At 41.9% G+C, this 17,817-nt stretch overlaps 1 protein-coding gene across 5 annotated transcripts in view; it reads left to right on the forward strand.

The window, feature by feature from the left end:
* Nucleotides 1-17,817, forward strand: part of LOC139577218 (semaphorin-6A-like) — a 102,277-nt gene that overhangs the window by 45,546 nt on the left and 38,914 nt on the right. For all 5 annotated transcript variants that reach the window (XM_071404171.1, XM_071404172.1, XM_071404175.1 and 2 more), the window contains exons 2-6: nucleotides 4,295-4,438; nucleotides 4,880-4,997; nucleotides 15,398-15,458; nucleotides 16,008-16,070; nucleotides 16,551-16,652. In XM_071404171.1, coding sequence (XP_071260272.1) covers nucleotides 4,339-4,438; nucleotides 4,880-4,997; nucleotides 15,398-15,458; nucleotides 16,008-16,070; nucleotides 16,551-16,652 — 444 coding nt within the window. In that variant the 5' untranslated portion in view covers nucleotides 4,295-4,338. The remainder of the gene's footprint in view (nucleotides 1-4,294; nucleotides 4,439-4,879; nucleotides 4,998-15,397; nucleotides 15,459-16,007; nucleotides 16,071-16,550; nucleotides 16,653-17,817) is intronic.

The raw sequence follows: 17,817 nt of genomic DNA on the forward strand, positions 1-17,817 counted from the left end.
GATTACAGAATGAAATATGTCTTATAGTGTGTGGTGGCCACATGCCCCCTAGATTACAGAATGAAATATGTACATTACTGTGTGTGGTGGCCACATGCCCCCTAGATTACAGAATGAAATATGTACATTACTGTGTGTGGTGGCCACATGCCCCCTAGATTACAGAATGAAATATGTACATTACTGTGTGTGGTGGCCACATGCCCCCTAGATTACAGAATGAAATATGTACATTACTGTGTGTGGTGGCCACATGCCCCCTAGATTACATAATGAAATATGTACATTACTGTGTGTGGTGGCCACATGCCCCCTAGATTACAGAATGATATATGTACATTACTGTGTGTGGTGGCCACATGCCCCCTAGATTACAGAATGAAATATGTACATTACTGTGTGTGGTGGCCACATGCCCCCTAGATTACAGAATGAAATATGTACATTACTGTGTGTGGTGGCCACATGCCCCCTAGATTACAGAATGAAATATGTACATTACTGTGTGTGGTGGCCACATGCCCCTAGATTACAGAATGAAATATGTACATTACTGTGTGTGGTGGCCACATGCCCCCTAGATTACAGAATGAAATATGTCTTATAGTGTGTGGTGGCCACATGCCCTCAGATTACATGTTGATGCAACAGCAAAGATACTATTGTTAGGCTGGTAATGTGTTTATGAATAAAGTTAATGGAGTTTAGGACTGTGGGAGCTGCAGTTATTCCCACTGGGCAAAAACTGGTTGAATCAACGTTGTATCCTCTCCATTTCAACCAAAAAAATTCAAGGTGATGACATTGTGAATCAATGTGGGAAACTGATTGGATTTGCAAAATGTCATCAACGTAAAGGAATTTAGTATTTTTTTCACCCAACTTTTAACCTAAATCCAATGACATGGTGACATTTTCTGTTGATTTTGTGTTAATTTGGAAATGATGAAGAGATCAATTGTGAATTGAGTTCCTCTGTACTGTTGCATGAGTTCTGAAAACTGAGGTTAACTATTAAACATAAATTTGTTACAAATAACTGTCTGCAGTTAGAAGGTACAATAATGCTGCATTGTGGCCTGTAGTGTCTAAATTAGAAATTATAAAGCTATATTTTGGAACATCATTATCGATTCCGCTCCCATGGATAATTTTGTGATACAGTATTGAGTTAGCAATTCTGTGTTACTTTTCTGTGTTTGTTGCCTCTCTCCCTAGCTCCATTTGTCATTTACTATAGACAGTCCCACATGTGTCATTTACAATAGACAGTCCCACATGTGTCATTTACAATAGACAGTCCCACATGAACACTGGTATGTCTCCGCCCCATCCTGCTCATCAATCCATCAATTACTGCACGACTTCCTGGTCAAGGTTCATGAAACAAAACAGCCCCCATAGTGGTGTATGTGCAGAATCTCATTTTGGCTTGGAAAATGAAAAGGCATAGGGCTAACAGAGATTCTGAGGGCCTATACCCAGGTCTCCTGTCTGTTATTGTGCCAGTATGTGTATAAAACAGATGAAGTGAGGGAGAAAATAACCCCCGCGAGGAGGAAATTCAACGACCAAGGTCATTCCCCAGGTTTTATTTCTATTCTCCTCACTGTTAAAGTGAATCTCCCAGTGAATAGTGTTTTCATTCTCTTTCTGAATGAGATTCACGGGAGCATGGAGAGAGACCCCCTTCTATCTCCCTCTCTCGCATTCTACCCTCTCTCCTCTCTCTCTCCCTCTCGTTCTTCTCCGAGACACAATACAGAGCCAGTGAACAACAGTGCTGGGTTTAAACAACTGTTAACATACCATAGAAATGTAATTCACCCCCCCACCAAACTGTCTACCCATTGGGCACACATTGGTTGAATCAAATCAATTTGTATTTGTCACATGCGCCGAATACAAGTGTAGACCTTACCATGAAATGCTTACTTACAAGGCCTTAAACAGCAATGCAGAGTAAAACATTTGTCAAAAATAAAAGAGCAACAATAAAATAACAATAACGAGGCTATGTACATCAATGTTGTTTCCACGTCATTTCAATGAAATTACTCTGGACCAACATGGAATAGACGTTGAATTGACACCTGTGCCCAGTGTTTACCGTTTGGCCCATGATAAAAGGTCTGTGAATTAAATGCTTATACTTGATTAGATTATGCCTGCAATAATTGTCTGGATGATTTATAGAAGTAATTTGTTTCCACAACGCACAAGAAGGAGAATAGAAACATCAGCATGGTCACGGGCTGCCGTAAATCCAGTCAGCAATCAGGCGCCAACTCTTAGATGTTGATTATTATGTACAGAGAAAAGTGCTGGTCTATTAACTCTGCCCAGACACCAGGATCATATCATGGAAGCTCTCCTATTAATTCAACTTATTGGCCAGGATGCAGTCCAGTAGAACTCCCACTCCTGATGCTGCTCGGTTAATCACAACATGCCTACTTCAACAAGACCTGGCCTGCCATCGATCTAAGACTCATATTACCCAATTAATTTGTTTTGCTAGCAATACAGCTATTGAGTCATCACAATATATATATATATATATATACAGTATATACAGTGGGGAGAACAAGTATTTGATACACTGCCGATTTTGAAGGTTTTCCTACTTACAAAGCATGTAGAGGTCTGTAATTTTTATCATAGGTACACTTCAACTGTGAGAGACGGAATCTAAAACAAAAATCCCAAAAATCACATTGTATGATTTTTAAGTAATTAATTTGCATTTTATTGCATGACATAAGTATTTGATCACCTACCAACCAGTAAGAATTCCGGCTCTCACAGACCTGTTAGTTTTTCTTTAAGAAGCCCTCCTGTTCTCCACTCATTACCTGTATTAACTGCACCTGTTTGAACTTGTTACCTGTATAAAAGACACCTGTACACACACTCAATCAAACAGACTCCAATCTCTCCACAATGGCCAAGACCAGAGAGCTGTGTAAGGACATCAGGGATAAAATTGTAGACCTGCACAAGGCTGGGATGGGCTACAGGACAATAGGCAAGCAGCTTGGTGAGAAGGCAACAACTGTTGGCGCAATTATTAGAAAATGGAAGAAGTTGAAGATGACGGTCAACCACCCTCGGTCTGGGGCTCCATGCAAGATCTCACCTCGTGGGGCATCAATGATCATGAGAAAGGTGAGGGATCAGCCCATAACTACACGGCAGGACCTGGTCAATGACCTGAAGAGAGCTGGGACCACAGTCTCAAAGAAAACCATTAGTAACACACTACACCGTCATGGATTGAAATCCTGCAGTGCATGCAAGGTCCCCCTGCTCAAGCCAGCGCATTTCCAGGCCCGTCTGAAGTTTGCCAATGACCATCTGGATGATCCAGAGGAGGAATGGGAGAAGGTCATGTGGTCTGATGAGACAAAAATAGAGCTTTTTGGTCTAAACTCCACTCGCCGTGTTTGGAGGAAGAAGAAGGTTGAGTACAACCCCAAGAACACCCTCCCAACCGTGAAGCATGGAGGTGGAAACATCATTCTTTGGGGATGCTTTTCTGCAAAGGGGACAGGACGACTGCACCATATTGAGGGGAGGATGGATGGGGCCATGTATCGCGAGATCTTGGCTAAAAACCTCCTTCCCTCAGTAAGAGCATTGAAGATGGGTCGTGGCTGGATCTTCCAGCATGACAACGACCCGAAACACACAGCCAGGGCAACTAAGGAGTGGCTCCGTAAGAAGCATCTCAAGGTCCTGGAGTGGCCTAGCCAGTCTCCAGACCTGAACCCAATAGAAAATCTTTGGAGGGAGCTGAAAGTCCGTATTGCCCAGCGACAGCCCCGAAACCTGAAGGATCTGGAGAAGGTCTGTATGGAGGAGTGGGCCAAAATCCCTGCTGCAGTGTGTGCAAACCTGGTCAATAACTACAGGAAACGTATGATCTTTGTAATTGCAAACAAAGGTTTCTGTACCAAATATTAAGTTCTGCTTTTCTGATGTATCAAATACTTATGTCATGCAATAAAATGCAAATTAATTACTTAAAAATCATACAATGTGATTTTCTGGATTTTTGTTTTAGATTCCGTCTCTCACAGTTGAAGTGTACCTATGATAAAAATTACAGACCTCTACATGCTTTGTAAGTTGGAAAACCTGCAAAATCGGCAGTGTATCAAATACTTGTTCTCCCCACTGTATATACATACATATCTGACAGATTGCATCGGCAATGAAAAACAGAAACAGCTAATTCAGTTGGACTTTATTTGTTTAATAATTTTTTTTCTTAATGGTCTTCTCCTCACAGGCTTAAGTAAATAAGTAATCGAGGAAGGAACCAGCAGAGCTACAATGAGGTCTGAGGCCTTGTTGCTGTATTTCACGCTACTGCAGATTGCTGGGGCTGGCTTCCCAGAAGACTCGGAGCCAATCAGTATTTCACATGGCAACTGTGAGTACACCCAGCTATTTCCTACTCCCCCAACACCCTGTTTTCCAACCACCGCCTCCCACTACCTTCTCGTCTCTCCCCTCTCCCCTCTGAGTGCTTTTGGAAGGTAGAATGTAATTTGGTGCCCAGGGAAACATAAAAAATTGAGGAGTTAAAGCTGCATTTGAAATGGAGCCCACCCTACATCAAAGGGTAATCCTGTATTTTCCTGTTGGGGCTTTAATGCAGTGTGTGATAGTGTAAATACCACGTGAGGCTCATTGTTCTTTCTCTCTGTATGGGTAGACCCTATATTCCTCCCAGCCATACAGTGTTGGAGCATCCTCCAGCAACCTCAGAGAGACCTTTCTCTCTGTCAGGCTTCTTTTTTTTTTAAACATTGCCTTGCAAGAGGGGGGATTGCTTCCTATATTTATTGTTTTTGTTCCTCCCTCTCCACAGATACAAAGCAGTATCCGGCTTTTGTTGGACACAAACCTGGAAGAAACAATACACAACGGCACAAGCTGGACATCCAGCTGGTCGTGATTATGAACCGAACGTTGTATATCGCTGCCAGGTCAGTTCCCGCCCCTTTTCTCTCAGGTCACTAGCTCTCATATTAGTTCCAGTTTTGGATAGTCCACATAGTCATGTCAAATGATACCCCACAGAGTCATGTCAGATGATACCCCACAGAGTCATGTCAGATGATACCCCACAGAGTCATGTCAGATGATACCCCACAGAGTCATGTCAGATGATACCCCACAGAGTCATGTCAGATGATACCCCACAGAGTCATGTCAGATGATACCCCACAGAGTCATGTCAGATGATACCCCACAGAGTCATGTCAGATGATACCCCACAGAGTCATGTCAGATGATACCCCACAGAGTCATGTCAGATGATACCCCACAGATTCATGTCAGATGATACCCCACAGAGTCATGTCAGATGATACCCCACAGAGTCATGTCAGATACCCCACAGAGTCATGTCAGATACCCCACAGAGTCATGTCAGATGATACCCCACAGAGTCATGTCAGATGATACCCCACAGAGTCATGTCAGATGATACCCCACAGAGTCATGTCAGATGATACCCCACAGAGTCATGTCAGATACCCCACAGAGTCATGTCAGATACCCCACAGAGTCATGTCAGATGATACCCCACAGAGTCATGTCAGATGATACCCCACAGAGTCATGTCAGATGATACCCCACAGAGTCATGTCAGATGATACCCCACAGAGTCATGTCAGATACCCCACAGAGTCATGTCAGATACCCCACAGAGTCATGTCAGATACCCCACAGAGTCATGTCAGATGATACCCCACAGAGTCATGTCAGATGATACCCCACAGAGTCATGTCAGATGATACCCCACAGAGTCATGTCAGATGATACCCCACAGAGTCATGTCAGATGATACCCCACAGAGTCATGTCAGATGATACCCCACAGAGTCATGTCAGATGATACCCCACAGAGTCATGTCAGATGATACCCCACAGAGTCATGTCAGATACCCCACAGAGTCATGTCAGATGATACCCCACAGAGTCATGTCAGATGATACCCCACAGAGTCATGTCAGATACCCCACAGAGTCATGTCAGATGATACCCCACAGAGTCATGTCAGATGATACCCCACAGAGTCATGTCAGATGATACCCCACAGAGTCATGTCAGATGATACCCCACAGAGTCATGTCAGATGATACCCCACAGAGTCATGTCAGATGATACCCCACAGAGTCATGTCAGATGATACCCCACAGAGTCATGTCAGATGATACCCAACAGAGTCATGTCAGATGATACCCCATAGAGTCATGTCAGATGATACCCCATAGAGTCATGTCAGATGATACCCCATAGAGTCATGTCAGATGATACCCCACAGAGTCATGTCAAATGATACCCCACAGAGTCATGTCAAATGATACCCCACAGAGTCATGTCAAATGATACCCCACAGAGTCATGTCAAATGATACCCCACAGAGTCATGTCAAATGATACCCCACAGAGTCATGTCAGATGATACCCCAAAGAGTCATGTCAGATGATACCCCAGAGTCATGTCAGATGATACTCCATAGAGTCATGTCAGATACTTATAACTTTTTTTCTATCTCACGTTTCAGTTCAAAGTTCATATACACAAACACACTCACAAAGAATAAAAACATGACAATATCAACATTTACAATAGACACTAGAGAAGCACACAGTAAAACTACCAATGGTGAAAGATTAAACCGAACCAGGTAATCAATCAGTACAGTTCAATTAAAATCAATTCAGAAAATAAATATGTTTAACCATATACTAAATAATGAATCATGTAAGTCTTGGCGATATAGGCTCTTCTCTTTCAGGGTAGCTCACTGCCCAAGCAAAGCGTCAATATTGATATATAAAATGACCTACAAGCAGTGAGCGCGGTATGCTGTACCAATCCCCCATCAGTAACACAGAACCTAACAGGTGGAGGTGGGGTGGTGGTGGGAGCAATAGAAGAAACGCAGACTAGCGATAGCAGCAAGCGGCAGCAGGATGTGTGAGCAGAACCGGTCAGTTTAAATGGACCGCCAAATAATGTAGGCGTGATTGTTGCTAGCATCTAATTGGTGCAATCTCAGCTGATGCAGACACTCGGGTTCCCTTTCTGAACTGGCTTCTCTTTATCTAGATTCAAATCCACTGAATACATTTACAAATCAAATACAATCAATAAATTATATCCAATTACAAAAAAAACATATTAAGAGACTTAAAAGAAGAAATTGGATGTGTCTGAATATCCATACTAGTGTATTAAATAATATGTGAAAAAAATGTAGTTTTATAGTATGTGAAATTTCGAAAATGCATCATCGAATGCGTTCGTTCATTCGTTCATTTTGGTACAGCGCATCAATTTATCTGATTATCAGCCGTTGTCAAACACATTAGTTGGAAAAAGATGAGTGAATTCTACTAGATCAAACGGCGTAATGAGTATGGGGTTTAAGTATGTAGAACGCTAGTATGGGTATTCGAACACAGCCGATGACTTGGGCAGACTAATATGTATATACTGTACTCTCTATCATCTACTGCATCTTGCCATCTTTATGTAATACATGTATCACTAGCCACTTTAAACTATGCCACTTTATGTTTATATACCCTACATTACTCATCTCAGATGTATATACTGTACTCTATACCATCTACTGCATCTTGCCTATGCCGTTCTGTACCATCACTCATTCATATATCTTTATGTACATATTCTTTATCCCTTTACACTTGTGTGTATAAGGTAGTAGTTGTGGAATTGTTAGGTTAGATTACTCATTGGTTATTACTGCATTGTTGGAACTAGAAGCACAAGCATTTCGCTACACTCGCATTAACATCTGCTAACCATGTGTATGTGATAAATACAATTTGATTTGATTTGATCTCGGGGCAGACACTGGATAAACTAGATGCTTGGTTCTGGACTGGAACTGAGGTTGTCTGACGGAAACGGGGGAGTCTGCATCAATAGTTTTCTCCATGGGGAAGCATATTGATTTCATTTCATTTTGTATCATCGTTTTTTTTTTTACTTACCTAGCTTGCTTGAAACAATTGACTATAGAGGTTACAAATTTAACAAAGCCACAGCATGGGGAATTCAGATCAAATGGCTCTGTATCTGTGTCGGCTTCTGTATTGGCCTAATTACATAGTAGGTTGATTGGATCCTGTTGAAAGCAACAATGAGTCACTTTGTTTTTTGAGAGCGCTACTAAATAAGTGGCCATTGAAGCGTGGTTCCTAAGTAGCAGGCCTGTTTAACACATCTGTGGTCATTAAGGAGGTGTTGGGAGCTTTGGAGTCCCAGCCTTTGGTCTGACTGCTACCTGCTCCTGGTCGGGCCTGGGGGAAATGGGAAAGTGAGGGGTTTATTAGTGGGGTGTGGTGGAAAGACAACACGGTGTGTTTCACTCCAGCATATTTAAAGCAGACGCGAATGCCAACGGACAGATGGTGAGGAGGGAATGTGACGCAGGAATTGTTGGAATTGCTGTCGTTGTGAAGAGTAGATTGATTTTAACTGGGAGAAATGTTTGAATCGATGGAATGCTGCCACCAAAGCCAAGCGGATACCGAGATTTCTGAATAAAAAATAGATATAGATGCATACAACTAGATGACTAACAGTATAACGCAAATAGTTAGATGGTCATTCAGAGTAAGTCAAATCAAATCATAATCAAATCAAATCACATTTTATTTGTCACATGCACCGAATACTGGTGTAGACTTTACCGTGAAAGGCTTGCATGCGAGCCCTTCCCAACGATGCAGTTTAATAATAATAAAATAGTAACATAAGAGAAATAAAATAAACAAGAATGGAGCTATATACAGGTCAATGTGCAGAGGTACCAGGTATTTGAGGTAGATATGTACATGAAGGCAGGGTAAAGTGACTAGGTATTTGAGGTAGATATGTACATGAAGGCAGGGTAAAGTGACTAGGCATCAGGATAGATAATAATAAGGTATTTGAGGTAGATATGTACATGAAGGCAGGGTAAAGTGACTAGGCATCAGGATAGATAATAATAAGGTATTTGAGGTAGATATGTACATGAAGGCAGGGTAAAGTGACTAGGCATCAGGATAGATAATAATAAGGTATTTGAGGTAGATATGTACATGAAGGCAGGGTAAAGTGACTAGGCATCAGGATAGATAATAATAAGAGTAAAAACAGTCCATTGGCCAACAGCTCAATACACACAATATAATTAAATATTGGGCTGAATATTGTCCAATCAGACCTCCGTAGAGGCTCTTAAAGTCAAAACCCAATGAAATGTGTTGTCTGTTGTCAGTGTTGTGGGGCCAGTGTTGTGGGGCCAGTGTTGTGGGGCCAGTCGTAGGTAGGGTCATGATTCCATGCCTGATGACCAATCATCTCCAAGTGTGCTGCCTGCAGATGGTCAGTGGAAATTGTTTCCAAAATCAAACGCCATTTTGTGAATGGTATACATCCTTTTGGCTCCTGTTTTACACTGGCAATAACACCACACAATATTTTAGCAGTAGGACAAACAAACATATTCACTGACAAAATTGTAAATAAGTGGCTTAATTGTTTTTTTTAAACGTAATCTTTGGCAATGGTGGCGCTCCAGCAGATGCCGTAAATGCGGTTATTTGTGGGAGTAAAACAGTTACCTTGATTAAGTCATTCTCTTCTGTTATTTGCAGCTTCTAACATGTTAATTCTTCCACAAAGATTTAATATTTAATTTGAATTATGCAATTCAGTTAATGTCTGTTGTGGATTGTTTTAATATTCTGTACATTTTTCTCTGCTCTTTATTTTTATTAAGGACATTATTCATATGCCAGGATATTACACTTTCATCTCCTAAGAGTCAGTGATTTTCTTTGACTAGCTGTTGAGCAATTCTTAATCTCACATGAAAAAATACTACAGGTTTACTATAGAACAGTGGTGTATAAATACTTCAAAGTACTACTTAAGTATCTGTATAATGTACTTTTTACTCCATACATTTTCCCTGACACCGAAAAGTACTCATTACATTTTGAATGCTTAGCAGGAAAGGAAAATGGTCCAATTCATGCACTTACCAAGAGAATATCCGTGGCAGACTCACTAAACGCAAATGCTTCATTTGTAAATTATGTCGGAGTGTTGGCGTGTGCCCCTGGCTATCCGTAAATTTAAAAATAAATTGTGCTTAATTTTGCCTAATATAGACAATTTTGAAATTATTTATGCTTTTACTTTTGATACTTAAGTATATTTTTGTAATTACATTTACTTTTGATATTTAAGTATATTTAAAACCAAATAGTTTTAGACTTTTACTCAAGTAGTATTTTACTGGGTTACTTTAACTTGAGTCATTTTCTGTTGAGGTATCTTTACTTTTACTAAAGTATGACAATTGGGTACTTTTTCCACCACTGCTATAGAATACTACAGTACTTACTATGGAATACTACAGTACTTACTATAGAATTCTGTAGTAAACTGTAGTATACCCGCTAACATAGTACTTAGTATAGAATGGTGTAGTGTACTGTATAATACTATAGTAAGTACTACATTATTATCTACACAAAAAAACACTGCAATAAATAATACAGTAATGTCCACAAAAACACAAAACTTTTTAAACTATAGTATATACTGCAGTATTGAATTTGCATATACTCTGCCCATTCCCATTCCCCTCCCCCATATCCCAATTTGTGCCACCCATAAGTGAGGAACCTACATGCCAAGTATACACCATATATTGTCTTCCCTTCTGAACTGTCTGTTCAGACCCCAGTCCTACCTACCTACAGATCATAGAAGAAGAAAGACCATAGTAAATACTACAGTAATGTCTGCGTAAATACTACAGTATACAACAATCCACAAAAACACTACATGAATTACTATAGTATATACTACCGTTTTCTTTTACTAGGGTATTTATACTGTAGTTAACTGTAAATACTACAGTATACTACAGTAAACACTACAGTATTCACTGTAGGGTTTTTGCAGAATATAGTATATATATGCTATAGTATTTTTTCCTGTGGGATAAGAAAATCAAATCGTTTTCTATTAAGTAATATATGGTCTATGGTTATGAACAATGAGATTATGAGATGGCTGTAATATTCTGTAGGTTTGTCTGCTGTACTTAACCATATTTCTGAGTTAATGTTAGAATACAACAATAATGTCATGAATTCTAATGGAAATTAATGTCAACACCCAGTGAGCACAAGACATTGAAAATATGTATTTTTAATCCAAACGTCTTTTCAATTTATTTTCTACGTATTTGCAACATCTTGTGCTCCTTCTGTGCACTGCCCATACTCAGCCTGGCAGGGGTTGTCAGAGGCCTACTCCCTGCTGTATGTTGAGTGTGTTCTTGCAGTGCTGCTGTGTGTGGGTGTGTGTTTGCTCGGCCTGTCCAGTGCCGACTCTGTGATCAGATGTAGAGCAGACACTGAGGCTTAGCCCGTACTTAAGCTCTGTCCCGGTGTCTGCCCGCTGGGATAATCAGCCGACCACTGCCAGCCTGCCAATAGGTAGCAGCCATCGGGTAGTGGGTAGTGGATACCCCCAGGTCACTCCGCATGCAGGGCATTGTCGCCATTCCCTGTCCTCAATTCCGGCTAACCATGGCAACGGCACCCACCCACTGCGTACACCCCTCAATAAGGGTGGGAATGGGAAAGTCTGCCATTAGGAGAGTAGCCCACGTGAACACGCCTCCCCGGTCCTCCTGAAAACCCTGTGTCTCTTTGGGCCGCCCCACTGGAGGTCACGTTGGGCAAAATTATTCTAGTCGCCATTAAATCCTGTTAAAGACATCTAATGACGCGGATTACACTTCCTCTGCCTCTCAAAACCAGGCGGTCAGTTTTGTCCACTGCAGTGTTTCGCCTGTACAAAAAGAGTCAATGAGACTCGGCCAAAAGGACAGTCAGAGAACAGTCAGCGAGGCCCCTCTTTGATCCACTCCTCAGTGTAATGGTGGCCATTTTGCCTCTCTACCCTCCCATTCACTTGTGTGGGGATGTGAGTGAAACAATATACAATGCCCCCCTACCACAGATTATCTAGTTATGAAGAGGGTGGAATATGGGGATGGTGGTGTCCCATTTCTGAGACGATAGGTGTGGGATGCATACTAATCATGGCCCCCTTTCTGCCATCCGAGCGCGAGATTGTTTGACAAAGGGCCACCAGATGGCCCCCACTGGCCCGCAATTCCCCCAGAAGAAATGGGGTGTTATGAAAACGACATTCCCCAGCACAAAGGCCCACTGTTCTCATGGTTGGATGTCCAAGGGCTCTATTCAGTGTGTATCGCTGAAGCGTTACAGATTGTGTGATGGAACTGTAAAGGTAATTTCTGATTGAACCGACATATGCAGCGTTTACCGTGAATGTAGTCTCCGCTAGCGCGGGAACATTGCCTTTAAATTTCAATCACGTTGCAACGCTGAACTTCCGCCATACAGATTGAATAGAGCCCATAGTCTTCCTCTTTCCCCTTGACCCACTAAAGCACACTTTCTACGCCCATGTTTACAGTCGTACCTTCCATCCCACTCACATTCTTAACCCGTTGTTTTCAACGTGGATAGAGGTTGAATTGACGTCTGTAGCCCAGTGGGTCAGGCCCACAGTACTGAACCGCTGGGCACAAACTGGTTGAATCAACGTTGTTTCAAAGTAATTGGACAACGTATTGTGATGTGTAATCTACATGTAAAATACATTAAAAAAAAAATTAAAGTCATCAATGTAAACTGTTGTTTTGAGGTGAAATTTCAACCACAGGATTATGCCATCATGGTAACCAAATTTCAACATAGACAAACCTTGTATAAAATATGTTGAATTTGTACCTTTAAAACAACGTCAAATTTTCAATGTTATATCCACTATCAGAAAATAAAAACTTTAGGCTGGGCAGCACCTCCTACTGGAGAATTGATCTATCTACAGCTACCCCTTTGTTTTAACCAAGCCCAGCCCTGCTTAGCTATGATATTTGTAATTGACTATTACCAGTGTGCTATCTCCTGAGAATGATTAGTAAGAGATTTCCACTTAAAAACTAAATAGATTCACTGTTGCTATCGAAAACATTCCAAGGGGTAGGTTTAACAGAGCAAATGAAATGTGACCGTACTTTATCAATCATCAATAATGCTATTTAGGCCTATATAGCATTTGCAAAGTCATCAACAGAAATAGTTTGAATTCAATCCAGATGTCAACTATAAATAGACAATACAATAGGCCTAGGGTTTCAAGCTCTGGTTGGTTTCAAATGTAATGATATTTAGTGATATTGAATTAGGGTTGGTTGTCAACGCAACCAAATATCAACATTTGAAGGATATTTATCTTCTGCTTGGATAGTTCCATCTGTGCCACTGAGTTGGTCTGGCTTTAATTCCAGTTTGTCTACCAATAAAAACATAATATGTTGGATTCACTTCACCATCTCAACCAAAAATCTAAGTTAAAGAATACGACTAAATCAAATCAAACTTTAGTAGTACCATTCACATTCAATATAATCTTATCCGGGTAATTTGGTTCTGCTATTAGACGAAGCACAGTGATATCACATTAATCTGTTGTTTAAATAAATAAAATATCTGACATTGTATACCCATTTTTACTTTTCTGTTTTAAATGGTTGAAAGCGCAGTGATAGACATTTGGGTGACATTGTTTTTCCATTGGAATTTGGTTGTGCTTGTAGATGGTTGAAAGCATAGTGATAACACATTGGAAATGTAACTAACTTTTGGCTGTCTTTTTGAGTGGGTGAATATAGGTTCTAATCTCATTGAACAACGTCTCAACTAAATATTACCAAATTATCCACGTTGAAATGACATGGTGTGCCCAGTGGGGAGTGTTTGCTCTCATCTTGGACTCCATGTTTGTTCATGGCAGTGTGAGGGTTCTCTCTGTGGGGAGTTTCAATATGTTTTTTAGAAGTTGCAGTGCCACATAGAGTGCAGTGAAGATGAGAGTCGGCCTGCTGTATATTTAAGAGCTCTCCCACATCTGATGGGACTAGTGTGGCTCTCTTTTAGTGGGGAAATGGAGGTAGGCCAGCAGGAAACTAATGGGGACTTGCTCTGACATGAGCCCAGGTGCAGACAGTGTTTGACTGCTGGTGTTGACACAGAGACAGCTCCAGCATTGTCCTGCCAGGATGTCTGCATGACGCATGGCTTGGCTCTGTCTTATCTCAGCTGGAGCTCTTCTGGCTCTGCTGGTACTCTGCTGGAATCACTTCCCAGCTAGCACATAATGTTCTGAGAACCATGTTTGTTCGAGCTTGGTGAGAGCGTGGTGGTCCTATGGTTATTTTTGCGTACAACCTCCCCACAACATTCTGGGAATGGTGCTTTGGAATGTTCTCAGCACATTTAAGGAACTTGACAAAAAACATTTTTATCTGTATTTCATTACTTTAACAGAATGTTTCCTAAAAGTTCAAACATGGTTACATTTAATTTCAATTTTGGTAATGTTCTAGGAAAGTTCAACTGGTTTGACATTGGGAATGTTCTCGGAGAAAAGGAGATTAGCACCGAGAGAGGATGGAGCTCCTCCTAATGTTACGCTCTCTAGATGAATTATTCAATTTAGGCTGCAGCACTGATAACATACCTAAGGTCTTCTCCTCTAGGAGATGTGCGGAGCCCCAGGAAACCTATATAAGTGGATTCATTTCTGAAATGCTGTTCCTTCAGACTTTATTCAATTTCGTTAATGAGAGATGAAGCTACTGTGCAGGTTGGTAGTTATAATTAAAGCCAGACAGCGGCTGTTGTTTCACACTTTGATTAAAACCACATTCACACAGTCATCTCTAACAAATGAATGCCAAAAGTGGTTACAGTGTTGAGCACGGTCACCTTTCCCTTCTCAAACGAGCGTGCCAGTCTCTCAGAGCCACGGTCAGTCAAACACAGTCTGGCTGAAAGGCAGTTAACCCTTGAGTTTATGGGTTCCATATGTGAGAAGGAAAGCCTATTTTCCCACATAGGTCTTGTCTGTGCTTTAATGAGTGTTAGTATAGATTTCCTGTGGCTGAACACTATGCTTAATTGACCTGAACAGCAGAGTAACTTTGCACTCCCGTTCCCAGGAACAAAAAGGTTTTTGTCTGGGCGGCAGAAGCAGCACTCTCAACCATTGTTGACTGTTTCTGTCTGACAGAGCAAATAGCCCCTTTGTATATTGTTATATTCTTCCAGTTTGAACAAAGTTTAGACAAAGACGCCTGCGGTTTCAGATTCGCTGGGGGGTGTACGGGTGGGGGTGAGGGGTGAGGGGGTGGGGTGGTTGAATGGTTGTTGATGAGAGCCTGTCTATCTCCTCTGTTTCAGGGATCACATATACACGGTGGATACAGACACCGCCAACTCCGAGGAGATCTTTTTCAGCAAGGTGAGTGTTCTTTTTGAGGATGTGTTGTCCTGCACTGTCCTGCGGGTGGCTGTCCCGTACGTTGGCATAATCACCTGGCAGGTCATCCTGTCCAGCCCCGCTCCAGCGGCCGTCTAGCGTGAGACACTGCAGCGCCATGACCCCACTAAGCACATTATCCCATCAGGCATCAAACCGCATGCGTCATCTCTGCTCACAGGGATGGGGCCAAGGGAGAAACCAGAGATTTATGTACATATGTAACAACCCCCAACCCCCGCCTCCACCTCCTCCGCAGTATCTGTTTGTTCCACCTAGTATAATCAGAGCAAGCTGGATCAAAGAGACTGAGACAGAGAGATTGATCACTGAGACCCTGTTTAGTCTTTAATCACTGGCCAGGCGCCAAACATGCTGTAGTGTAGTATAGAGGCTGACCTATAGGACAGAGGCAGAGTTGAGCCAATCAAGCGGGCTAACTGGTGCTCCAGGCTCTCTCTCTCTTGAGGAATGATCGCCAGGGTAACTAAACAGATCTTCATTGATTCCCCATCAATTTCCTCTCCGCAGAAACTGACATGGAAGTCCAGACAGGCAGACGTGGACACCTGCCGAATGAAGGGGAAGCACAAGGTAGAAAGACTACTCTTTCCTCCTTCTCGCCGTACCGCAGGTCATACCATACATAATAATAAACTAAAGCTAGGAGGTTTTCCTGACCACGGGGACCTCACCAGTAAAATGTATGTGCATATTCATATTCATTGAAATATTGTCATCTTTGAATGCCTTGCTGTCTCACATTCTTCTGAATGAATTCGTGAAATTAATATTTAATTTTTTTTTTTTTTTTTTTATAATGGGATGGGGAAAAAATCCACCAGTTGTCTTTATTGTATAATTAATGTTATTGTGCGTGTTTTTGTTTTCTGTGCATTCGACATTCTGTTCAAAGAATACACTGTACAGGTAGTAGCATTCCAGGGACATGGACTAGTCAGTCGCCATCATTCATTCCTTTGAACGTGGCTGTCCATGTGGTTTTGCTCTAGTTCCAGCACAACAATGAATCATTCACAATATACATTCCCCCACCCCTCTTTTCTCCCTAAGGATGAATGTCACAATTTCATCAAGGTTCTCCTGCAGCAAAACGATGACTCCTTGTTTGTGTGTGGAACAAATGCTTTCAACCCCTCCTGTCGAACTTACAAGGTACAGCTCACATTGCGCTCTATCCATGCTCTGACTTCACCTGCTAAGAATTCGCTGCATACACAGTGCTGTATTTCAACCATATGGGGACGACAAAAGGAAGAAGAGGTGTGGAGAGATGGACATTGATGGATTACTTTCAAAAGCCCATGGTCAGATGTGTCCTTTTTTCCAGGTGTACTTTGACACATTTCATTTAAAATCAGGGACATCTACACTGACAGATAGTGTAGGCACAGCAGTTCTGTTGAAATATGATCAAGGCAGACGGCCGCCTCGGTTGTCAAGGCATTTTTGGAATAGATTCAAGATATCCAGACTTTGGCAGAGTTATTAAGCGTCTTTAAACATGAACACCATCTTATAAAGATATCTACTGTCATCCTTAGGAAAGAAAACTCTAGAAGGCTGGCTTTGTTGACATGATAGGAAATGAATTGACGCCACAGTGAAGTTGATTTGAAGGTGCTGTCGTGAGACATCGGGGGGTTGTTGTTTATCGCGAGGTATGTTTACTGCCGAACGAGACTCTTTGCTTCATTGACTTTTTGGTTCAGCGAAGCACAGAAAAGGGCTTGTGTTCTCACTCAAGTATTCTTTAGAGAATACAGAATTTATGCCCACATTTTGTAGGCATGGTTAGTTTTACAGTTTCTCTGCTCTCATTTCAGGTGCTTCTCATTGTTATTAGTGTTATATTGTCTGCAGAAAGCTGACATCCTCACTGACATACCGTAACACGTAACGAGAGGTGCCGTAAAATGTGTAAACATTATGGCGAAGAGGTGCTGTAAAATGTGTAAACGTTATGGCGAAGAGGTGAAATAAACAGGCTGTTGGCCATTGGCAGGCTCTCCCAAACGACCGATTTCAGGCTTTTGAGGTGCCGCTGGCTGCATCCAGTCAGCCTGGTTCTGGTTCTGGTCGAGGGGGAGGGGGTATGTGTGCGCATGCATCCACCTTGGCCACAGTTTGCCTTACCATCTCGCCGGCCTGACAGGCCTGAAAAGAGCTTCTGTTTTAGAGCCAAACTCATCCCACATTAATCAGAGCCATGAGGAGGGGGGAAGATATACAAATGTTACTGTCGACAGCAGCTACACAACCCCCCCCCCCCCTCTCCTCACTCCCTCGCTTCCCTCCTCCCCCCCCCCGAGGGTCCATC

The sequence above is a fragment of the Salvelinus alpinus genome, chromosome 5 (assembly GCF_045679555.1).
Source record: "Salvelinus alpinus chromosome 5, SLU_Salpinus.1, whole genome shotgun sequence".
Taxonomy (NCBI): domain Eukaryota; kingdom Metazoa; phylum Chordata; class Actinopteri; order Salmoniformes; family Salmonidae; genus Salvelinus; species Salvelinus alpinus.